General features: G+C 40.2%; 1 protein-coding gene across 1 annotated transcript in view; it reads right to left on the bottom strand.

The window, feature by feature from the left end:
• Nucleotides 1–25,566, bottom strand: part of Uqcrc2 (ubiquinol cytochrome c reductase core protein 2) — a 30,716-nt gene that overhangs the window by 1,566 nt on the left and 3,584 nt on the right. The window contains exons 4-13 of the mRNA NM_001006970.1: nt 24,131–24,195; nt 19,245–19,301; nt 17,153–17,277; nt 14,834–14,931; nt 9,809–9,866; nt 8,257–8,352; nt 7,753–7,952; nt 5,487–5,567; nt 3,169–3,245; nt 360–513 (exon numbers count right to left, since the gene is read on the bottom strand). Coding sequence (NP_001006971.1) covers nt 360–513; nt 3,169–3,245; nt 5,487–5,567; nt 7,753–7,952; nt 8,257–8,352; nt 9,809–9,866; nt 14,834–14,931; nt 17,153–17,277; nt 19,245–19,301; nt 24,131–24,195 — 1,011 coding nt within the window. The remainder of the gene's footprint in view (nt 1–359; nt 514–3,168; nt 3,246–5,486; nt 5,568–7,752; nt 7,953–8,256; nt 8,353–9,808; nt 9,867–14,833; nt 14,932–17,152; nt 17,278–19,244; nt 19,302–24,130; nt 24,196–25,566) is intronic.

Here is a 25,566-nt window from a genome sequence, read left to right as displayed (position 1 = left end):
GAGGAAACTAGAAGAGAAGGCCTTAGATTGGAAGAATGTGGAGACTGTAAGTGTGTGCATGGTGAAGGACTGGCATGGGGTTCCTTGCATTGAGAAGAAGCAAGTGGCCATGAAACCTGAGAAGTTACTCATCTGACTCTGCCTGACCTCTTAGAGTTTAATTAAAATGGTTCAAAATGGGTATCTGCTTGAATGGGGAAGACACTTACACCCAAGTTGTAAGGGGAGCTATTTGTAGACATGGTGGTGAAGAGCTCGCCTGCTCTCTGCACCAGCACGGCCCTAGGAAGCCTGTGCAGTCACTCTGAAAGCAGAGCACCAGGTTGAAGGTCTAAGGTGAGATGATCTCGTCTGCTTACCTTTACAACATCGGCATCAGCCACAGCGTCAATTTGCTGAAGGACAGTAGGCGGTGGCATGTAAGAGCCTGTAGCTAGAGCCTGTGACCCGATCTCACTCAGGAAGCCCTCTGAAGTCTCCACAGACATTAGATATCCAGCTTTCAGCTTGTTCCTGTCCAGTAAGAGGCGGAAGTCGGTTTTATTTCTCCCTCCTCCCTTCCCCTCAACAGCAAGACAGTAAATGTATTTCAAACAGGCTAAGAAGTCTGTGGTAGTCCTCACTGAAGCAATGCCTTTATGCATCTCTGTTTGGAAGGTGTCAATACAAAACAGCTCTCAAAAATCAACAGGCCGTCCTTGGACTTTGGAGTAGAGCTTAAGCAAAACTTTTAAGGTGAGTTAATCATGAAGCAACTTTTATGAAAACAAATATATTTGTTGTTGCTATTTTGTGTGTGTGTGTGTGTGTGTGTGTGTGTGTGTGTTTGAGATAGGGTCTCTCTACATAGCCCTCGCTATCTGGGACTCACTATGATTGGCTATGAACTATGTAGTCCAAGCCACCTGCCTCTTCTTCCTAAGGCTAGGATTAAAGGTGTGTGCTATCATGCTCAGCTAGGATTATATTTATATTTTTTATTTTGAACTTACCGTTTCCAGGCATTTCTTCTTCCTTTGTTTTTTAAGTTATTTACTTTTTATTATGTACATTTCAGTTTTGCCTCCATGTGTGAGGGAGTCAGATTCCCTGGAACAGGAGTTATAGACAGCTGAGCCGGCATGTGGGGGCTAGGAATTGAACTCTGGTCCTCTGGAAGAGCAGCCAGAGTTTTTGAGGTCTGAACCATCTCTCCAGCCCCCTTTCTAGGCATTTCTCTCTTTGTGTTTGCTTTGTTTTTTTGACACAGGGTTTCTCTGTGCAGCTTTGGCTGTCCTGGAACTCACTTTGTAGACCAGGCTGGCCTTAACCTTAGAGATCCCTCTGCCTCCATGTTTTGAGTGCTAAGATTAAAGGTGTGTACCACCACCGGGGCAGGGGACAGGCACTTCTTCTTTTAAAACTAGTTTTTTTTTAAATTTATTTTTACTTGGATTTTATGTACATTGGTGTTTTGCCTGCATGTATGTCTGTATGAGGGTGTTGGATCTCTGAACTGGAATTACAGGTAGCTGTGAGTTGCCATATAGGTGCTGGGAATTGAACCTAGGTTCTCTGCAAAGACAATCAGTGCTCTTAACCACTGAGCCATTTTTCCACCCTCCAGGGCAGGCATTTCTAGTAAGAGAATATGCTTACTTATGTGACTCTTAATGTACCATCCACTTGGCTGATAATTATACACATACGCGCGCACACACACACACACACACACACACACACACACACACACACGCACACACACACTCACACTAATACTCAATTGGGATTTATCTCAGTGAGGGAGGGGCATGATGAACAAGTCAGGTGGGAAAGTATGGCACATTACAATGTCTTCTACGCCCTATAGCTTAAACATGAACGAAAAGGCTTCATTTTGAAATGAACGGACAGACTTAATTCACAATTATGTCACACAAAGAAATTGTTACTCTTTACAAACACATCTTCAAAAGGCATCTGAGTTATCTATACTAGAAGTGATCAGTGAGGGTAAAGGTTCTTGCTACCAAACAAATGACCCAAATTAAGTCCCTGGAATCCACATGGTGGAAAGAGGAACAGCTACTTCAAGTTGTCCTGACTTCCATGTGCCATGGCATGGGTGAGCCCACACATACAAAAAAAGAAAAGATGGGTCTGGAGAGATGGCTCAGTGGTTAAGAATACTTATTGCTCTTGGAAAAGGCCTGGTTTGGTTCCCAGTACTTACATAGAGGTTCACAATCATTGGATTCTGGGGATCCAACACCTTTTGACTTCTGAGGGCACAAGGCATACATGCTGTACACTTGCATACATGTCAAACAGGCAACAATACTCATATACATAAAGTAAATATATAAATTACTTATTTTTATTTTATGCACATTGATTGGTATTTTGCCTGCATGTACGTCTGTGTGAGGGTGATGGATCCCTGGATCTGCAGTCATAGATGGTTTAATCTGCAATGCAACTGCTAATGGGGACTGAATCTGGGTCCTCTAGAAGAGCAGCCAATGTTTTTTTTTTTTTTTTTTCCTTTTTTCTTTTTTTCGGAGCTGGGGACCGAAATCAGGGCCTTGCGCTTGCTAGGCAAGCGCTCTACCACTGAGCTAAATCCCCAACCGCAGCCAATGTTTTTAACTGCTGAGCCATCTTTCTAGCCTCTAATGTCTTAAAATATTATATATATATATATATATATATATATATATATATATATATATATAATACCAAAAACCATAAATAGAAAAACAAAGGTCATTTCTATAGTGCTGAGATTAGAACCCATGTCCTGTACATGCAAGGCAGTCTCTACCACTGAACTACAGCCTTTCCTTTCTTTGCTAATACTGTTCTTTACTTTTCAATTCTTAGGAGCATATAATAATACATATTTTTTAATTCTTAAAATTTTATTTATTTTGGATTTTGGTGCTCCACCTCCATATATGCCTGTGGGAGGCTGTCAGATCTCCCAGAAGTGGCAATTATAGACAGTTGTAAACTGCCATGTGTATGCTAGGATTTGAACCTGGGTTCTTTGGGAGAGTAACCAGTGCTCTTAAGCACTGAGCAATTAGCAACCAGCCATTTCTCCAGCCTGAGCATATAGTATTTTTTAAAATCAGCTTTTAAATAAGGGAACTATGAAATACATAATACAGAAACATAGAAACTTACTTGGCAGCCTGGACATCTGCACTGGAAAGGTTTCCTTGAGCAACTGCTTTTACTTGGTTGTAGGCAGCATTGATAACCTAGGGCACAGAAATAAAAAGCCATCAGTGGCCAGAGCCTGGGTCTCCTGAGTGATCAATGTTCCTGTACCGAGGCAAAAACATAACAGGAAGCTCTAGTGTTCATGGGGAATTCTGTGGTCACCATGTTCACCATGCAGCTGGTGCTGCTACTTTGAGAGGTTACAGAACATTTAGGACATAATCTAGTCACAGTCACTGGGGCTGGGCCTGGAGGAATACAGCTGGTTCTGATCCCAGTCCTGTTTTCTGCATCTCAATCCAGTCTCTGTGCCTTCCGACGTCATACCTTCCTAACCATGATAAAGTGAAACTGTGAGCCAAAATAGAGCCTTTTCCTTTAAATGCTGACCTGTCACAGTACTGAGAAATGAAACTTCACTTATATACACAAATGCAATATACAAAGAAAAAGCCAACAGTATCCACCAAGCTGCTTATAAATCTTAAGAAGCACAGGGCAGAAACTGGTGGAAACTGGTACCTCTTCCTTGAGGAAGACAGAATAGACTCCATGTTACTACTGTTTATTAGGGACACACAAACACAGCTAACCTGGAAGGCTTGCACACATCTGGAACATCAGAGTTCAGTAATCAAAAGAGGAGAAATTGAAAGAATCCAAAGTTCCCTGATGTGGGTACTTAGTACATAATTGTAGAACAAACAAATTAGGATTTTCTCCACCTCAGTCCTGGCATCATTCTGGACTTGTGGCTTTATTGTTCTGTATAAAGACCTAAATTCTTCATTTCATGTATGTGAGTACACGGTCACTGTCTTCAGACACACCAGAAGAGGGCATCGGATCCCATTTCAGATGGTAATGGGGATTGCTGGGAATTGAACTCAGGACCTCTGGAAGAGCAGTGAGTGCTCTTAACCGCTGAGCCATCTCTCCAGGCCCAACCTAAATTCTAAGACTTTGATTTCCTTTCCATATTTGTTACCCACTTCCATGGCCACAACCCCAGACTTGAACATAACGTGGAATTGCCTAAGGTTATACAATCTCCTCAAATCTCTAATCCCAAAGCCTGGCCTCACTTAGTCACTATCCCTATTCCCTCACTTTAGTAAGATCTCAACTGTTCACTTCCTCCCAACCTGTCGCCCCTACCCCCGCGCCTTCTAAAACTGCCCACACTCCTAAGTCATCCTTCAGTCATTCCTGCCAATCTTTTCAACTATTTCCTCTATCTTCTTCCTCGTTCTAACTTGCCCACTTTCAGGAATCCGACCTGGCATGAATCCTATTACCCACTTCCTTCATTTCCTGTTAGGGGAGTGAATGCCAATGAAGAAAACGTATAAACCAAACCTGGATGATTATACTATGCAGAATCCATGATCACTATTAAAGGAGACCCTGACACTGCTGCAGGGCCAGTCTCTGCTTTTAGCCACTCATTTCCCCAAGTCTCTTACTTTCAAGTTTCTCTTTCCCTTCACATGTGACCCGACATTGGCTCAGCAGTTGCTTTTGCTGCTGAACTAAAATCTGTGTTTAGATTACACTTGCTGCTCCCTTTTCAAATTTGAACCATTTACCATTCTAAATTCTGTATCTACTGAATCTGTCTTCAGCTTCCCTCTTCACAGACTAAGCTCCTCTCTTTCCACTAACCTTTCATTCCTTTGCACTCAATACTGTTTTCTCTCCTCTTGCCATTCTGTTCTCTCCACACCTACAAACTGTGTTGCTGCCTTAGAACCTCAGCGGATTTCTGTTTTGTTTTTATTTTATTTTAAAATTTTATTTTTTTGAGATGAAGATTCATGCATCCCAGAACTCATTGTGTAGGTTTTGATCTTCTTGCCTCCTATCTGTTCCTGGGACTAGTAACACTAGATAGATGAAGCCATATGACACTACCCCCAGTTTATATGACTATGCTGACTACACCCAGGGCCCCATACACGACAAGGCTGAGTCACACCCCAAGCCTTCTTACTAACACCATCTATACAATGAAGAGCTACTAATATACATCCTGGACTTGACCTATCTGGGGTTCTGAAATACAGATGTCAGAATCACATGTTTAAGAAGAACCAAAGTAGGCATTTCCCCTTCCTGTAGATATTAATATACATTTTTTAAAGTTTTCCGGGTAATATAATTCAATGATATCAGACCATAAAGATCTATGACGAAGCATGGCACTCAGACATTTCACATCTAACTAAAAACACAGCAATGGGAGAAATGCTTTAGGAGTTAATGAGTTTGTAACTTACATCTCCAGCCGCAGCAGCCTGGGAGACAGTGTAAATTCCAAAGAGCCCAGAATCTGAGTAACTGGCATTAAATGCAGAAACCTGAAATATAATAGAACTTTACTGTATAGTATTTTCCCAGATAGAAGAGATCACAATTTACCAAGATTACTTGGATAAAAATTATAATATAAACCAAACATAGTGATTTACTTAATTCTGGCAAGGGCTGATATGTTCTGCAGATTATCCCTTTCAGAACCACATTTAACCCTTCCTTTTTACTGGGCTTTTCAAAGCTTCTCATAATGACGAAGGGCAGCACAAACATCGTCGCAGCGCACAGTGATACCGAGGTGAGCTGCAGCAGGACAGACTGCAGCAGGACAGGCTGATTTCTTTATTTTGCTGTTGGCACTCTCTGGCTCACCGATTTGCTTGTCCTTCACTCCAGACCTATGTTTTAGATGATTCCTACTCACAGTGAAGTTTAAGAATCATTGGTTTAGCTGGGTGGTGGTAGTACACGCCTTTAATCCCAAGTGTATTTCTGTTTGTCTGACTTTTTCTTACCAAGACAGGATGTTATAGTCTGGGCTCGCCTCAAACGTGTTACCTAGATAGGGATGCTGAACTTCTAATACTACTATTTTGACCTTCCTTCTATGTTCTAGGATTACAGCTGTGCACCATCATTCTCAGCTCACCTATTGTCTTTTAAAGGCAGACCAAAGGGTAAGTAATTATAAATACTTGGTTGACATTTCACATTTTTTTTTTTCTTTCTCACTTGAGGCAGGTTCTTGTTAGATAGTATAGGCTAGCCTTGAACTCCTGATCTTCCTGCTTCACTTTCCAAGGGCTGAGATTACAACAGTATGCCACTATGACTGGTTGACATTTCACACATTCCTGATGCAAATATCACATTTTGAAAGCATATTCCTGTCATAGAAGCATCAAAAGTTAACATAGGCATGTGGCAAACACTTGTAATCCTAGCGTTTGGGAGGTAGAAGCAAGAATATTAGGTGGTCAAAGTCATCTTCTGCCATAGCAAGTTTTGAGACCAATCTGGAACATATGAGACTTTGTCTCAAACAACAACAACAACAATAGCAGCAGCAGCAGCCACCACTCACCCGTGTGTGTGTGTGTGTGTGTGTGTGTGTGTGTGTGTGTGTGCTTGAGCACTATTTGCATGTATGCTTGCATAACAGAAGAGGGCATCAGAATCTATTCTAGATGGTTGTGATCCACCATGTGGTTGCTGGAAACTGAACTCAGACCTCTGGAAGAGCAGTCAGTGCTTTTAATCACCAAGCTATCTCTCCAGTCCCTTCCTGTTCTTCTTTTTTTTTTTTTAAAGATATATTTATTTATTATATATAAGTACACTGTAGCTGTCTTCAGACACACTGGAAGAGGGCATCAGATCCCATTACAGATGGTTGTGAGCCACCATGTGGTTGCTGGGAATTGAACTCAGGACCTCCGGAAGAGCAGTCAGTGCTCTTAACCACTGAGCCATCTCTCCAGGCCCCCCCCCCCCCCCCCTTTTTTTTTTCTGGAGCTGAGGACTGAACTCAGGACCTTGTGCTTATTAGGCAAGCGCTCTACCACTGAGCTAAATCCCCAACCCCCCCTCCTGTTCTTAATGTCATCATTTTTGTATTAATTTAAGCTCAAGATGGAGGTATGTATCTGTAATCAATTCATTGTTTTTTCTGGCCACTTGCTTCTAAAACAAAGAACATCAAACTCAGGAAACAGCCACAGGAACAGAAGCAGAGAGGAAGATACCAGGCATATCTAGGGAAATAAGGACAATGAAGCATTTCCTTTATTAACCTTTTCTTCCTTTATATATTTCATGTATTTGTATATAACTGCATATGTGCTCTTGCGTACATGTGTAGAGGCTATGGTATTGTTTGTCACGCAATGACTTCCTTGGCTTTTGAGACTAGATCTCTTTGGTCTGGAACTCATAGTAGGAAAGCACACTGGTCAGGGAGCCCCAGAGACCAACCTATCTCCCTCCCCATCACTGGATTACAATCATGTGCTATGCACATAGCCTTCTTACGTGCTTTCTGGGGACTGGACTTAGGTCCTCATGCTTGCAAGGTAAGCGGTTACCCTTCTCTCTGATACCACCCAATTAAGCTTATAACTGTTCATCTTAAAATTTAAAATCGACTATCATTAGTAGATAATCAAGACTGTATCACAAGTAACATGTCTCTGGAAATTAAAACAGGAGATATTGACTGCTCCGACTCACATCAAAAGGCTGTTGACTTCCTTTGGCAACACTCTGGCTCAGGAGGCTGGTGGTGTTGTTGCCCCTTTTGATATGTGGTCCAGCACCAAGAAGATGCTGAAGTACACTAAATGCATTTGCTTCTGCATTTCCAATGGCAGCACTTTCTGCTACAATAGCAGCATGGACCAGATTGTCTCCATTCTGCTCTCTAATTTCACCTAGGTCATGTGAGGGAAGAGTAAGGAGTAAAAAAAAAAAAAAAAAAGAATCTTTGTTATCAGTGGTTTTACCCATCAGTATTCTCTATGACAATACTAATTAACCAAGGTTAGGGTCTGTGGTTTACCAGGCTTCCCCACTCAAAGCATGTTTCCCATTACACCTGAGCCATCTACCTACTTTTTTTCTTCTGTACTGACATGGTTTGGTAGTAACAATCAAGCTAATGCTGCTCCAACATGCTATCTCTGCAGAGAAATGCCACTGGCATGTGCTATTAAACCTAGGAGAAAGAACACTTACCTCCGCGGTATTTGGCTTTTGCACCAGCTAAACCAAGGCCACCCCTAATGTTGAGAAATTGTTCAGCAACTTCCTTTAGGATAGAATGACTCACACCTGTTCAATGGAAGCAAAGAGTCAATATTTCTATAATATAATTGTAAAGTTTCTGTGTTTTCCTTGTTTTAAAATATGTACTTATTAAACACAAACCAGGCTTCAAGACAGACCAGCAGGCAAGAGCACCACACCAATCTGGAGACCAGAGCTGGATCCCTGGAACCCAACTGAGGGTGGAAGGATGTCTTCTGACCTCCACACATGGGTACTGGTGGCATGTGCTCAGCTGCCAATCATGTACACAGACATACTAATAAATTATTTAAATCCAAAAGTACCCAAACATTACAGAAACAAACAGCAAAGAAAACATAAATCTTCTTGCCCAATTAGCACTCTTCTTATCAATTCACTATTTAGTATTAACTATTACAGTCATCTAGATGTTTTCCTGTAAAGTTAATATATATATATATATATATATATATATATATATATATATATATAGTTTCCTGTATACTTTCCCTGTATATATTAATTTTCTTTCATCTTTTTATTTTCTTTGAGACAGGGTTTCTCTTTGTAGCCCTGGCTGTCCTGGAATTCACTCTGCAGACTAGGCTGGCCTTGAACTCAGAGAGCCACATGCCCCTGCTTCCTGAGTGCTAGGATTAAAGGCATGCACCACCACTACCTTTTGTGGTGCCAGAGGCTGAATCTACGTTTTTACTACTCAGTTACATCCTAAGACCCTATTTTTAAAAGTGCTATTATTGTCTTTAATGTTTCTGAATTGTCTTCCATATTTTGTATCTAAGTAGTTAGAAATGGTTATAAAATATCTTACACTATGAATACATTATTTATTCAACCAATATCTTTTTAATAGACATTAGCATGTTTTTAATAGCTGTTGGAATCTTGCACTGTACAATTAAGGGGAATTAAGAGTAAAAAGACAAACCATGTAATACATCTGTAATTTACACACTTGATAAGTGGCTATATAGTATCTAAAATAAAGAACCTTTAACAGATATATTCAAAAGCTGTCAACTTATACTCCCACCAATAATTCTTTTTCTTTTTAAGACAGAGTCTCACTATGTAGCTCTGGTTGGTCTAGAACTCACTATGTAGACTAGGCTGGCCTTAAACTTGGAGAGGTCTACCTGCTTCTGGAGTGCTGGAATTAAAGAGATAAGCCACCACGCCCAGCATGCCAGCAATTTTTGACAATGTACATTTCTCCAAATCCTAGGTAACACTGGGAAGAGCCAACCCTTTAATTTCTGCCTATCTCGCAGATTAAAGTTTCTGTTATTAGTGATGCTCTTTGCTTATAAATTTTGTAAACATTATCAAGACTTTGTTTCCCAAACAACTAGCAATTAAAATCCTATCATATACTGTCCTACTAGAGTTTTCAAAATGTTCAGTCCTATGTATATGTCACACAGTTTAAGGGGTTGCTCTTGGGAGCAAACTGATATGCAGGCAATCTCAGACTTACCAAGTCCAACCAAAGCCATTCTTGCACTTGTGAAGTGATTCTGAACAAAGTAATGTAACTGAGGAAGTAAAGAGGAACTATTAGGTCATATTAACATAAATACAAAAGGCTAGAGACAGTGCAGTATGGCAGAAAACAGAGTCCCAGGTTTGAATGTTACCATAATGGACTATGAAGGATTAGCTACTGTTCATCACATTGTGATTTTATACTAAAAACTATGGCCTAAAAGAACAAGACCTTATGGCCTCATGGTTCTAGAACTGTGATGAAAACTAATAAAACCTCTGAATTTAAACAGGCTGAACAGTATAAGAACTTGTGATGGTTCAAATATGCTTAGCCCATGGAGTGGCACTATTAGACGGTGTGGCCCCGGTAGGTGTGGCCTTGTTGAAGTAGGTGTGGCCCTGCAGGTGTGGACTATAATACACTCATCCTAGCTGACTGGAAGTCAGTATTCTGCTAACAGTCTTCAGATGAAGATGTAGAACTCTCAGCTCCTCCTGCACCATGCCTGCCTGGAAGCTGCTAAGCTCCCACCTTGATGATAAAGGACTGAACCTCTAAACCTGTAAGCCAGCCCCAATTACATGTTATCCTTTATAAGACTTTCATTGGTCATGGTGTCTGTTTACAGCAGTAAAAGCCTAACTAAGACATTATCTCAGTCTCAATTGAGGTGGTATCTCAATTAAATCGAATGAATGGCCGGAAAAAGTGATTAAAGCACTTGCCATGCAAGTATCAAAACCAAAGCTTGGAACCCAGAACCCATGGAAATGCCAAATGGTGGCAGAGACGGATTCCTAGAGCTCTGTGTCTGAGTAAAAGACCCTGTCTCACTCAACAAATAAGGTGAAAAGTGATCAAGGAGGATTCCTGACTTCAGTCTTGAACCTCCCTCTGCATGCATGTACAAGTATGCACATATGCACCTCCACAGACATGTGAAAAATACAAATATATATCATATCACAAACATGAAAATGGAAAATATTAAAAATTGAATAAAAACAAATTAAGAGTATACACTGGTTTGAAATCAAGAATGAGACTAAGTTTATGCCCTTAGTATTATAATGTGGTTTAAAACAGTACATGTTATTTACTGTATCTTGATACAGGTAATCATACAACACTATAAACACTCTATGACAGACTTCTATAACTACACTACTCCTACCCATTTCCCCTCTTGTTTCTTTTTCCTTCCTTCCTTCCTTTTCTTTCTTTTTTTGAGGTAGGTCTATCCTACCCATTTTTGAAACCAATTTGTCTGAAACTTTACTTGCTATCAGGTCAGTTAATACCAGGGTTCCTGTGATAGTTCACCCAGATTATCAAATAGATGGAAAGACCCATCTTAAATGTGGGTGGTAGCATCCATGGGCTGGGACCCAGGACTGAATAGAAAAAAGAAAGCTAGTGGAGCACCAAACTTCACCGTTTCCTAACTGCAGATGCAAAGTAACCAGCTGCCTCACGCCCCAGTCAGGCCCTACTGCCAAGACAGACAGTAGCTTCACACTCTGAGCCAAATAAACCTTCTGCCTCTTCTAAGTTGCTTTTTTATGAAGAATGTCATTATCATAATGGTAAAGTTACCAATAGTTTCCAATGTAGATTACAGAACTGTCTAGGAGAGTGTAAATACAAAAATATCATCGCTGTCCTTTAATTCCCACTGTTTCTGATACTCAGAGTACAGATGTCAATTCCAGGTGGAATCTTAGAATCTTTAAAACCAGTCAAGTTTTATGCAGTTGGAGTACACCTCTGTGATCCTGGCACACAGGAGGGCAATGCAGAAGACTGTGAGTCTGAGGTCAGTCAGGCTTATCATACAGAGAAAAAAAAAACCCCATTCCTTATTTATCCAACCAGCCACACATGGCTACTAACACTCAGTGAGGCTTGGGAATCTTGGTTTACATGACTACCTTAGGCTAAGCAGACAAAAGGCAAGACTAGAATCTGAGGATGAGTAATGAATACTACCTTCAAGGGGTTGAAATTTCTTTTGGAGGCAGGGAAAATCCTTTATTTTATAGGTAAAGTGCATATGTACTCATTTATAAGTAGAGATACACTGTTCTACATTATAGAGGCACATTGTGTACTAGAGGGGAACAGAGAGTGACTGAAGTGATACTGATAGGAAACATTGGCTGAAATTTCACCTCTCTAATCAAGAAGCTATGACCTAAAAGATTGGTAGACATCTGTGGAGTTTGTTGTAGACAGCCAAACAACTTTCTATGGATGTTTTTCTACTGAAGCCGAGTTGCGAAGTGTACCACCCTAATTTCCTTATCCTTCCCTTAGCCTAAGAACACATTAAAAAGTGAACAAACAGGGTTGAGGATTTAGCTCAGTGGTAGAGCACTTGCCTAGCAAGCGCAAGGCCCTGGGTTCGGTCCCCAGCTCCGGGAAAAAAAAAAAAAAAAAAAAAAAAAAGAACAAACAGGGGTTTGAGAAGTGGCTCAATAGTTAAGAGCATGGACTGCTCTTCAAGAGGTCCTGAGTTCAATTCCCAGCAACCACATGGTGGCTCACAACCATCTGTAATGGGATCCGATGCTCTCTTCTGGAGTGTCTGAAGACAGCTACAGTGTACTCATATAAATATAATAAATCTAAAAAAGGAAAAAGAAGAAAAAAAAAAAAGAGAGAACAAACCAAAACATTAATGATCTTTGAAAGCATCAACTTTATCATAGTTAGCTTGAGTTTATCATAGTTAGCATCCTATTACTGCCAACAATAGTTTTTGTTTTAAATGGGAATTTTTGGATTATACTGATTCATAAATTGCCTTTATTTATAATATACTATGGAATGTTCATATATTTGTTAATATTTTTGCTTCTTTTCTAAAAAATTAATTGCATTAATGATTATGGTGTATGTGAGTCCAGGTACGACTGAGCCATGATGAATGTATGGAGGTCAAAAAATAACTTTGGGGAGTTGGTTCTCTTCATTTATGGTGGAATATGGGACCAAACTAAGGTCACTGGATTTGTGTGGCAAGACCTTTTACCTGTCAGTCGTCTCACCAGCCCTCCGTTAACATTTCTGAATGAGTAAACAGCATGTCATCCTAAAATAGGGAGCTTACATAAGTAATCACCTAATGCTGGATATTAACTTGTTTCTAATTTTTTACAATTATATAGCAATTCTGACAGGATATCCTTGAGAGCCGAGTTTTCTTGTAGCATTCTTTAGATACCTATATGACAATTCTTCATCAAGGGGAATCTGACTTCTAAAATAATTTCAAAACTCGCTGGAAGATAGTCATATAAAGTGTTGCGGGGTTGGGGATTTAGCTCAGCGGTAGAGCGCTTGCCTAGCAAATGCAAGGCCCTGGGTTCGGTCCCCAGCTCCGAAAAAAAAAGAAAAAAAAAGTGTTGCCAATTCCAGTCCTGTGACATGAAATATGATTCTTCTTCCCCAGAAAAATCTTCACTTGGCTTCTTAGACTAGCCTCAAACTTGAGGCAATCCCCCTACCTCAGCAATACAAGTGTTGGGATTATAAGTCTGACCCACTATACCAGCTTTATGAACTATGATTTCTGAATAAGTACCACAGAATAGTAGACACTAAATTATAGACTGGTAGGTCAAACAAGAAGATTATATAGTTTTCTAATCACAGACTTGAAATAAGAAACAATACTTGAGTCAATACCTAGAAAGGATTGATAATTCCAAAATTTTCTTTGTGTTTAGGAGAGTCAGAAAGCTCTGTGAACTCAGTTCTTTCCACCTTTATCTAGTCCTGGGGACTGAACTCAGGTCACTGGTCTTGTGTGACAAGCCTTTACCTATTTATTATCTCATCTCTCCAGACCCTAAACTTTTCTGATAAAAAATTAGGGAGGACTAGGCAGTAGAAGTCGGCAATAAGATTATATCCACCTACCTCACTTATAGCATGCTTATCTGTGCACCATTTGCATGCTTAATGCTGCAGAAAAGGGCACAGGATTCCCTGGAGTTACACACAGTTGTGAGTTACCATGTGGGTGTTAGGAATCAAACCCGAGTCCGCTAGTGCTTGTAACCTTTGAGTCAGCTCTTCAGCTCCAATAGTCAATGTTTTTTGCTTTAGAAACAAAGTTCTAAGGTATACCCTTGTCTGTGACATGTGATAAATCTGGCCTGCTAGCCCAGGGAGGCTGGTATGCTAGAAAAGGTAAATGAACAATGCTGGGCTAAAGACTGAATGGGAAGTGAGGTCTATTTCATACATGTCATCAGAGGCATTACATTTTATAACTATAAAATACTTTACTATGCTATTTAACCATTAAATTATTTAAAAAATACACATATACACAGAAAAGGCTATAGAAGAAAATACAGCAGGTATTAACACTGAGTGCCCTTTGGCATGTAAGCTAGTGTTTGCGTCTAGGTCTTCTCCCTGCATATTCAGTGTACATGCATGCATGTGTGCGTTCGGTGTATGTACATGTACACAGATCAGAGGAGGATGTACATCAGGTGTCCTGCTCTATCACTCACTGTCTTATTTCTTAGAGACAAGGTCTCTTACTGAATCTGGACTAGGTTGGCAGTCAGCAAGCCTGGTGATTCTCCTGTGTCTGCTCACAGCAGCAGGGTTACAGGTCCATGCTGACTCTTGGCTGTGATTACGTGCATGTGAAACTCAGGTTCTCATGTTTCTGCAGCAGGAGCTCTTACACACTTAGCCACCTCTCCAGACCCACAAAACAATCTCTTCTTCATTTTGCTTGTTTTAGATTTTCATTTTAGGACGGTGTTGTTCATAAAAACTTTTTAGTTAAGATATTTTTAAAAAACATTGTTCAAAAAGAAGTCAAAAAACAAGTACACAGGGAAGAAAAAAGTAGAATGGATTTCTTAAGATTAGGAGTTAATACGAAACCCAACAAGCATCCTGAAACAGCACGTTTAATATAATGTGGTCTGGTGGTCAGGAGTGAGCACCATAATATAGCCCCATCCTCCCTTTGATGGAACTTACTTCCTCTGATGTTATCTTCCCCATCCTATAGTCAGGACAGTACAAGGGATTAGCCAAGGCATTCTTGTAGGCAACATCATGTAGGTTCTCAATGATACCTGAAAGGTAAACAACGGGTGCTCAAATGTATGGATGGCTACCTCATTTTTAAAAGTCAGCAACGAGCCTATAAAGATTTGAGACTGAAGTTTCCAGAGACTTGAAATTTGCTACCACGTAACTTCTAGCAACTTTTAAAGTTGTGCCTGAGGAATATACAGAGAAAGAAAGCAGTTGTCTTTGTAAAACAAGAATAGTCTATTTAATCTGAATCTGACTTTACTTCCAGGTTCCCTCCCTGGGTAATGAGAGAGCTGCCAGGACACAGGGAGCTATGAAAGCAGCAAGCTTAATTAATCACCAGTTATTGGGAATAAAAAGCTACTTACCACCAACCTGGAATTACTCTTTCCTGGTGCCCTGTCATGGCTGTCCCTGCCTTCTGGGTTCTGTGCCTTCTCTGGAACTGTATCCCCTATATCTGTTCATTATTTGGGTACACCTCTTGACACCAAGCACTGTGCTAGTTGCTAGAAACATGGAGAGGCGCCAGATACAATGGCTACTCTCAAAATGTTGAGGTTTGGAAAAATTACAAAATAAAATTGTTATGAGTACAATGTTAGCAGTGAAGTGTGCAGCTGGGCACATGGAACGACAGCGGAAAAAGGAAGAGAATAAAAGAAAGAAAATCATGGAAAAGTTCTACAATAATTCCCAGTGACTAATTTGTGAATAGTATAAAATGCAGAGGAAACGGACAAAGCAGTCTGACTCGGGTCAGGTGGGGTGGGAGAGTCAGTGATGGAAAGAGAAGATGCAGGAGCAGAGAACACCTAGGAAGAAAGGCTTTCAACAGTCTTTACTGTTAAGAAATGAAAAACGTTTAACGAGATAGGTGGGTATGTTCAACCTAAGTTAAACATTACAAATGTAGACAAGTATCAAAACATACATGGTTCCCGTTAATAAGCATTATTTTTGCATATAAATAATTATGACAAAAACCAAGAGAAGGAGGATGGGGTCGGATGAAACCTAAAAGGCTAGAGAAGAGTTTTGGACTCTAACTCACAAATTGTTTTAGAAGATGTTCATTTGGTTTTCAAAGCAGAAGGGTCACTGGCAAGGAGTTGGGAAGTTGGACTAAATTAGTGATGCAAGGGGTGGGTGTGAAAGCAGCCAGGAGACACAACAGGGCGTCTGCTCAGAGAGAGACCAGCCAGGAGACACAACGGGGCGTCTGCTCAGAGAGAGACCAGCCAGGAGACACAACGGGGCGTCTGCTCAGAGAGAGACCAGCCAGGAGACACAACGGGGCGTCTGCTCAGAGAGAGACCAGCCAGGAGACACAACGGGGCGTCTGCTCAGAGAGAGACCAGCCAGGAGACACAACGGGGCGTCTGCTCAGAGAGACAAAGATGGAACCCTGACGCTGAGAAGCAGGCAGACTGGACAACTTCCTCACCTTTCCTAGAACTTTGCTGTTTGATCACATTCCTCTGTGGCACAAGCATCACCTGACATATTAGCCACACAAACCTCTCACTAAATCTCACACAGGTTCTTTCTTGAGAGTCCTGCACTTGGTCCCCAGTGCCACTCAGAACACTACAGCTGGCTCCTATTCTGGTCCACCTGCTCAGTTCTGCTCCTCCCAGAGCTGTGTAATGTCTAAAAGCCAGCAGTGTTTGTTTACAGATTTGGTTTGCCAGCTATATCTGTTAAGAATATATAATCAAACACTACAGATATCAAAGCCAAAAAGTTATTTTAAGAACTATGTTTTTTTCTTAAAATTTTCATTGAAAAACAATTTTACACAATATATTTTATTCATGTTTTTCCTACTCAACTTTCTGTTCTTTTTCTCTTTAAAAACAAATAAAACGCAAGAAATAGAACATACACTCTGACAAAAATAGTAATCTAAATGAACTAGCAAAAGATGAAATGTGGGATGGGCTCTGGAAGGACCCTGTTGGGGGTGGTGACAACAGCAACAGTAAGCTGTCACGTAGCAGCAGAAGAGCCAACTGCTGCTGGGTTTGCTCTAAGCAAAACAGTAACAAAACCAAGACACTGAAGAAAAGACAGCATGTATAATCTACTGTCAATCTGCCCGCTATCCAATGTGGAAAACAACAAAACAAACAAGATTCTTAAATAACAAGGCACACTTTGTTACTTTCAAGTCCACCTAAGATTTTCTTTACAAACTGGATCTTCTCAAAACCGGTATCTTGGAAACAATGGAATGGAACCTGCAAATGTACTTACGAGTCTGTGGGTTCTGAAAGGCAACAGCTTTGTCAATCTTTAGCTGAGACCGAAGGGCAGCAACTTCCCAGCGGCGAAATTCTGGTGCTGTTGTGACATTGAGCAGGAACTCCATCAGGATTTCACTACAGAAAACCAGTGAAGGCGTACAGGTCACAAACTTATGTTGGTGTTATGACACAGACTTTTAATCCGACATCTGGTAGGTGGAGGCTGCAGGACTTTTTCTTCTAGGCTAGCCTGAGCTATGAAATAATACCTTGTCTTGAAAAACCAAGGATTTGTGTGGGAGTTCAAGGATAGAATACTTGCTTGGCACGCCACAAGGCTCTAGGTCAGGGGTTCTCAACTTTCCTAATGCTGCAACCCTTTAACATGGTTCCTCATGTTGTGGTGACCTCCAACCATAAAATTATTTTTGTTGCCATTTCATAACTGTACTGTATTTCATAACTTGCTACTGTAAATCATAATGTACTATCAATGTAAATTGTAATATAATCAAACATTACAAATATCAATGCAAAAAAGTTATCTTAATTATGGAGTATGTTTAATGTACTTTAAAAAAAATTGTTAATTTTATTTATCTGAGTACACTGTAACTGTCTTCAGACACACCAGAAGAGGGCATCAGATCTCGTTACAGATGGTTGTGAGCCACCATGTGTTTGCTGGGAATTGAACTCAAGACCTCTGGAAGAACAGTCAGTGCTCTTAACTACTGAGCCAGCTCTCCAGCCCCTGGTATGTGTTTTTTTTAAATTAATTTTTTTAATTGAAAAACAATTTTTATACAAATGTTTTCCTCATGTTTTTCCCACCCAACTTTCTGTTCTTTCTCTCTCTTTTAAAAAGAGAATCGGGGTTGGGGATTTGGCTCAGTGGTAGAGCGCTTGCCTAGCAAGTGCAAGACCCTGGGTTCGATCCCCAGCTCCGAAAAAAAGAATAGAAAAAAAAAAAAAAAAAAAAAAGAGAGAATCATAAAGTAAGTTATCTGTGTTTTCAATGGTCTTAGGCAACCCATTTGACTCCCAGGGGAGTTGTGGCCCACAGGTTGAGAACTACTGCTCTAGGTGATCTCCAGGACCAGAACAAAATGTTAAATAACATTTAAGGTATTAAACTATAAACTGATTAGTGGTTAGGAGCCTAATTAACACTAGATTTGTAAATGATATTCCAAAGTAAAAGTCTGTCACAGTAACAAAGTTAACTGAGTATAGCTTAGTCTTTGTTTTAAAATTTAAACTAGCAAAGTGTTAGGTTTCTTCGTGGCATTTTTAAGCCCAGTTTTATTGATACTCCTCCACCCATCCTCTCTGTTCTTTTGTCCCCTTCCACTTGTACTTTTCTACAGCTAGGCGCTTCCTTTCTCCTCTCACATCTCAGGTGTTTTACTCTCCTCCCTGCCTTCTGCAACACCTTGCAGTTCCCTTTCCAGGGAACTGGACTACACCCATGCGCTCCTATATACATATACAAACATTAAAGGCTAGTACTTGCTAAGAGAATATGGCTTTGTCTTTCTGAGTCTAGGTCACCTTCTTTAATACAAAATTTGTATTTATTTTATGACGTGTGTGTGTGTGTGTGAGAGAGAGAGTGTGTGTGTGTTTTAATTCTTTCATCTTTTTTTTACAGTTCTGTCTTTATCCCCTTCCTGGTCTGCTCTCTGACTGTTTCACATCTTATACCTTCCCTCCACCCCAAAATTTGTATTTTTTTTAAAAAAAGCATATTATATTTCTATTTTTATTAAATTTTTTCTTTAGATTTAAGTAAGTTTTATTATGTACCTATGCCTCTGTATAGGTTTAAAAACTTGAGTCGAGGACCTGTGGAAGCCAAAAGAGGGCATTGGATCCCCTGCAACTGGAGTTACATGCAGTTGCGAGTCTCCAGATGTGGATGTTAGGATCCAAATTTTGGTTCACTGCAAGAGCAGTATGCACTCTTAATCATTCACTGAACTGTCTCTCTGGTCCTACGTCCTTTTTAACTGAATTTTTTAATTTAATATAATAGTAGATTTTATTTGCACTATCTGTCCCTAGTATCCCATAAAAGCAGATATTATATGTGTACTTACATATCATCCCGAATGCCTTCTACAGTGTATGCCATGTTTTCCCTTGTTGCAGTCACACTGAATTGAAAATAAGTTACAGTGAATTATCTGAATCAGAAAATACTATATATTCAGCTAAAGATTTAAAGTATTTTTTTAAAAAATGGCAAATAAATCCACCTTAAAAAATAATCAGCCCAAACCCTGTGGGAGAGAGACCTCACCGCCTGATCAGGTGGGCACTCCTGAGGCTGCAGAGCGGAGGAGACCACCAACACTGCCCACCCCTGCCCACATCCCTGGCCCAAGAGGCAACTGTATAAGGCCTCTGGGTTCCCGTAGGGGAGGGCCCAGGAGCGGCAGGACCCCTGCGCCTGAGACACCGCCGGAACCTGAAGGAAACAGACCGGATAAACAGTTCTCTGCACCCAAATCCCGTGGGAGGGAGAGCTAAACCTTCAGAGAGGCAGACACGCCTGGGAAACCAGAAGAGACTGCTCTCTGTGCACATCCAGACGCCAGAGGAAAACACCAAACGTCATCTGGAACCCTGGTGCACGGAGGCTCCCGGAAAGAGCGGTGCAGATCTTCCCGGTTGCTGCCGCCGCGGAGAGGACTTAGGCAGTACCCCACGAGCAAACTTGAGCCTTGGAACCACAGGTAGGACCAACTTTTCTGCTGCAAGAAATCTGCCTGGTGAACTCAAGACACAGGCCCACAGGAACAGCTGAAGACCTGTAGATAGGAAAAACTACACGCCCGAAAGCAGAACACTCTGTCCCCATAACTGGCTGAAAGAAAACAGGAAAACAGGTCTACAGCACTCCTGACACACAGGCTTATAGGACAGTCTAGCCACGGTCAGAAATAGCAGAACAAAGTAACACTAGAGATAATCTGATGGCGAGAGGCAAGCGCAGGAACCCAAGCAACAGAAACCAAGACTACATGGCATCATCGGAGCCCAATTCTCCCACCAAAGCAAACACGGAATATCCAAACACACCAGAAAAGCAAGATCTAGTTTCAAAATCATATTTGATCATGATGCTGGAGGACTTCAAGAAAGACATAAAGAACTCCCTTAGAGAACAAGTAGAAGCCTACAGAGAGGAATCGCAAAAATCCCTGAAAGAATTCCAGGAAAACACAATCAAACAGTTGAAGGAATTAAAAATGGAAATAGAAGCAATCAAGAAAGAACATATGGAAACAACCCTGGACATAGAAAATCAAAACAAAAGACAAGGAGCTGTAGATACAAGCTTCACCAACAGAATATAAGAGATGGAAGAGAGAATCTCAGGAGCAGAAGATTCCATAGAAATCATTGACTCAACTGTCAAAGATAATGTAAAGCAGAAAAAGCTACTGGTCCAAAACATACAAGAAATCCAGGACTCAATGAGAAGATCAAACCTAAGGATAATAGGTATAGAAGAGAGTGAAGATTCCCAGCTCAAAGGACCAGTAAATATCTTCAACAAAATCATAGAAGAAAACTTCCCTAACCTAAAAAAAGAGATACCCATAGGCATACAAGAAGCCTACAGAACTCCAAATAGATTGGACCAGAAAAGAAACACCTCCCGTCACATAATTGTCAAAACACCAAACGCACAAAATAAAGAAAGAATATTAAAAGCAGTAAGAGAAAAAGGTCAAGTAACATATAAAGGCAGACCTATCAGAATCACACCAGACTTTTCGCCAGAAACTATGAAGGCCAGAAGATCCTGGACAGATGTCATACAGACCCTAAGAGAACACAAATGCCAGCCCAGGTTACTGTATCCTGCAAAACTCTCAATTAACATAGATGGAGAAACCAAGATATTCCATGACAAAACCAAATTTACACAATATCTTTCTACAAATCCAGCACTACAAAGGATAATAAAGGGTAAAGCCCAACATAAGGAGGCAAGCTATACCCTAGAAGAAGCAAGAAACTAATCATCTTGGCAACAAAACAAAGAGAAGAAAAGCACACAAAAATAACCTCACATCCAAATATGAATATAACAGGAAGCAATAATCACTATTCCTTAATATCTCTCAACATCAATGGCCTCAACTCCCCAATAAAAAGACATAGATTAACAAACTGGATACGCAATGAGGACCCTGCATTCTGCTGCCTACAGGAAACACACCTCAGAGACAAAGACAGACACTACCTCAGAGTGAAAGGCTGGAAAACAACTTTCCAAGCAAATGGTCAGAAGAAGCAAGCTGGAGTAGCCATTCTAATATCAAATAAAATCAATTTTCAATTAAAAGTCATCAAAAAAGATAAGGAAGGACACTTCATATTCATCAAAGGAAAAATTCACCAAGATGAACTCTCAATCCTCATCTTCGGTTGGTTTATATACAAGTGTGCAATTTCTAGGCTTGAAAGTAAAATGATGCTATCTGGTGCTGGATAGAGGAGCCTTATTTTTTATTATGGCAGCTTGCTATTTTTGTAACATGGTGATTTGGTTGAACACAATAAAGTACAGTAGTAACTGAAAAAAAAACAAAAAACAAAAAGAGAGAGAGAAAAAAAAAAAGCAGCTAACACATTGTGGGTCTCTTACTGGGCCTAATTTACAAATTAGCCTTTCTTATAGGTATTGGCATATGTTTGTAGGTTTTAAGTATCTGCAACTAATAAATTTGTTTATTATTTTTAGAAAAAAAATAAAATGCATTCACACAGACTTCCAACACAAATAATTTTTTCTGGTTCAGGCTCTTTAACAATTAATGAAAACAAATTTACAATGCAGCCTTTATTTCAAGCATTTTTGGCAGTGGGGGTAATGATTGCACACTGTCTTATGGTTTTTGTTGCCGTGAAGAGACACCATGGCCAAGGCAACTCTTATATCGGAAAACACTTAATTGGGAATGTCTTGAAGTTTTAGATATTTAGTCCATTATCACTATGGTGGGAAGCACGGCAGTGTCCAGGCAGACATGGTGCTGGAAAAGGAGCTGACACTTCTATATCTTGATCCACAGGCAACAAAGACTCTCTGCTACACTTGGTGTAGCTTGAGCACAGAAGACCTCAAAACCTGCCTCCACAGGACACACTTCCTCCAACAAGGCCACACCTATTCCACCATGGCACAAGAAAGCCTTTCTTCTATTGGTCACTTGGCTTCTTTCAGTACCACACAGCTTTCATCCCTTAGGCCCCCAGGCACAGAAATACTGGATGCTGAGAGTAAGACACATGGATGAGAGGAAACCCATTTGCGCATGTACAGCATAATATTCTGAGAATACAGAGATCACATTGTCTATCAGCCAGTTGCTTCATTGGTTTGTGAGCAAAGCATATTGACTAACCTTCCAAGAGGATATTGGATATGTTTTCAAATGGACAACGGACATCATAACCAAATCAGCATAGAGGCCAGCACAGAAGATAAAGACAATGGCTATAGATGTAATATGTCAGCAGTCAAATCCTGATTGTCATGTCTTAGCTGTATGAGCACGGACATTCACTTTAATTAGATAAGGCCTGCATCAGCCTCATATGCCAGTCATGAGTCATATGTATTTTGCGTACCTGTGTATAAAATATCATACACTAAAATGTACCACATAAAAAAAAATAATCAAATTTTGACTCATGGATGAACTTCAAGGACCTTATGTTAAGTAAGTTACTAACGAACATAGTTTGAATGGTTTATTCATACAAAGAACAAAATGACAGCAAAATGTAAAGCTAACATTTCAACACAAGTACTGTCAAAATCAGACAAAACAGGATGGTGGCCAAGGGCGAAGGGGACAGAAGGTCACAGCTTATTGGGAGAGTTTCAGTTGAGCACAACAGTGACATCTCAGAGGTGGGCGGAGGTAATGATGATCAAATGTCAATGCTGGGAACCCTATACACACATTTAAAGTGGCCAATTTTATGTTCCACATATTTTACAATGAAAAACAAAAGGGAAAATACTCAAGATTCCTTTGTAGTCTTTTGATACCAATTCCCTTGTTCTCCCCAACTCCATAAACCATAACCCTAGTATATTGTCTTTAAACTATACAGATACACAAGCTAATTTCACTTCTTAACTGCTGTGTAGTTAGGAAGTGAACCATTTGTTCTTGATAAAAAAAGAAAATAATAAAATAATAAAAAAAGAAAAGATCAAGGCTACTATTCTTTATCCATTTCTTTGAACTGGACTTTTAGTCTTTAAAAAAATAAACACAGTTTATGGTGGTATCATAGTACCACTCCGCTAATACCGTTTCTGGTTTCCTCTTTGGAGAATAGCCTTTTTCTACCTTTTGTCCCCTGTTCTTCTACTCCCACGACTCTGGTTTATGGTTTTTACTTTTCCCAACAGAAATCTTTTGCATACTGTACACACTATAAATGCCTACTCCCAGTCAGTCACATCCATCTACCTACTATATGCACAGCCATGTTTCGCATTCATCACCTTTCCCCCTTTCTGTTTATGAAGTCTTTGATCCCTTCGTTAACAACGAGGAGTCATCCTATAATTGAATATTTGTATTCCTCCACACACTTTGAGACAGGGTCTCACCATGAAGACATGGCTGGCCTACTGAGATTGTCTACCTCCCAAGTGCTATGATTAAACGCATATGCCATCATGCCCAGCTTCCTCTACCCACAAAGATTTTATTTTTAACTATATGTATAAGTATGTATCTGTGCAGGGGTTATGTGCACATGCAAGTAGCTGACTGCAAGGGCCAGAAGGTGTTGGATTCCTGGAACTAGAAGTTACAGTAGTTGTGATCTGTCTGACATGGGACGTGAGTGCTGGAGACCCAACTCAGTTTCTCTGCAAGAACAATGTGCCTTTTAACTCCTGAGCCATCTCTCCAGCCCTATTTCTTATTATTATCCAACACACCTTAATTTACCACCAACTGCTTCAATTCCACGGGTGATCTTGAAAGATGAAGCTCCTTTGGTAGTCTTGGAAAAGAAAGAGTGCTTTTGTTAATAGTTCTGCCACACATCACACTGTATCAAAATCTACTGTCTTAAGTGTTATTTGCAGATCCTAACAGAACTTTACTAGGTAGGTCCTAACTAGCAGGCACATTTTAATAAGAATTATGAGATTCAACAAAACGCATTGCATGTATGTTCACATACATATATACTGTAATTTTGTTTTTCTGAGGCAAAGTCTCCTTACATAGTCCAGGTTGCCCTATAACTTTTAAGCAGGTCAGGTTTATCTCGAATGCTAGAATGAACTTTCCTGCCTCAGCTTCCCTGAGTACTGCAATTACAAGCCATATGCCATCACACCAGGCTTAGATTTTAATTTGAAATACAGTTGTGTAAAAAATTCCACTAGCAAATATAAGCTTACTTAGACTTTTCCATTCTAGAGAGACTTATGTATGGGAGAGACTTTATGGGTGTAGCTTCTGGCGTTACTAGGAGACACATCTCACAGCAAACTCCCTGATTCCCTGACGCTTACATTTCTTCCATCCCCTCTACTAAATATTTCCCGAGTCTTAGGGGCAGGAGTATTTTGTAGATGTATTCAACAAGGACAACACCAATGGCCATGTGAAAGAGGCGGAAAGTCCATGAAGCCTCAACCCTTCACAAAGAATTACAGGCAACTGAGGAAAGCTGGGAGTGGGACAGAAAGTCCTCCCTGTGGAAGAGTACAACTGGTTGTCTAGTGACAAATGGTCAGCCCTAAAAGCATGCATACAAGTAGCAAACGGACTGAGTAGGCTATATTTAAGAATATATATGCATATACATGTCTGTATATGTATATAGTAACAATGAAAAATGGGCATGAATTTGAAGGAGGGAGGGTACATGGGAGTATTTGGAGAGAGAAAAGGGGAGAAGTATAATCTCAAAGGAGAAAGAGTCAGAAAGACATTTGTATATGGAAACATTACTATTTTTTTTTTTCAATTTTTGGCACTTTCTATTAAAAAAAAAAGGTCATATCTCCTCTACTGGTTTCTTGTGTTTTAATACCAATATCCAGTTGGATAATAACAATTGTCTGTGACCAATATCCTGTGGTTTCTCATTTTATGAGATTTTACAGGGTTAAACAGCAGCCCTTCACAATTCATATCTGAAAATGTGATCTTATTAGGAAACAGGGCCTTTGTAAATGATAAGGACAAATCATATTGGATTAACAGGAGCTCTTAATCCATTATGATAGCTGTCCTCAGAAGAAGGCATCTAGACACAAGGACAGACAGAAAGTCAGCTAAGAGACAAAAGAAGCAGGCATTGGAGTGATGCATCTTTAAGCCGAGGAATATAAAGAATTATCAATAAAAACCATACGCT

Source organism: Rattus norvegicus, chromosome 1 (assembly GCF_021556685.1).
Source record: "Rattus norvegicus strain SHRSP/BbbUtx chromosome 1, alternate assembly SHRSP_T2T, whole genome shotgun sequence".
NCBI lineage: Eukaryota > Metazoa > Chordata > Mammalia > Rodentia > Muridae > Rattus > Rattus norvegicus.
Note: the sequence above shows the minus strand (reverse complement) of the source record. Positions and strands in the feature narration are given on the sequence as shown.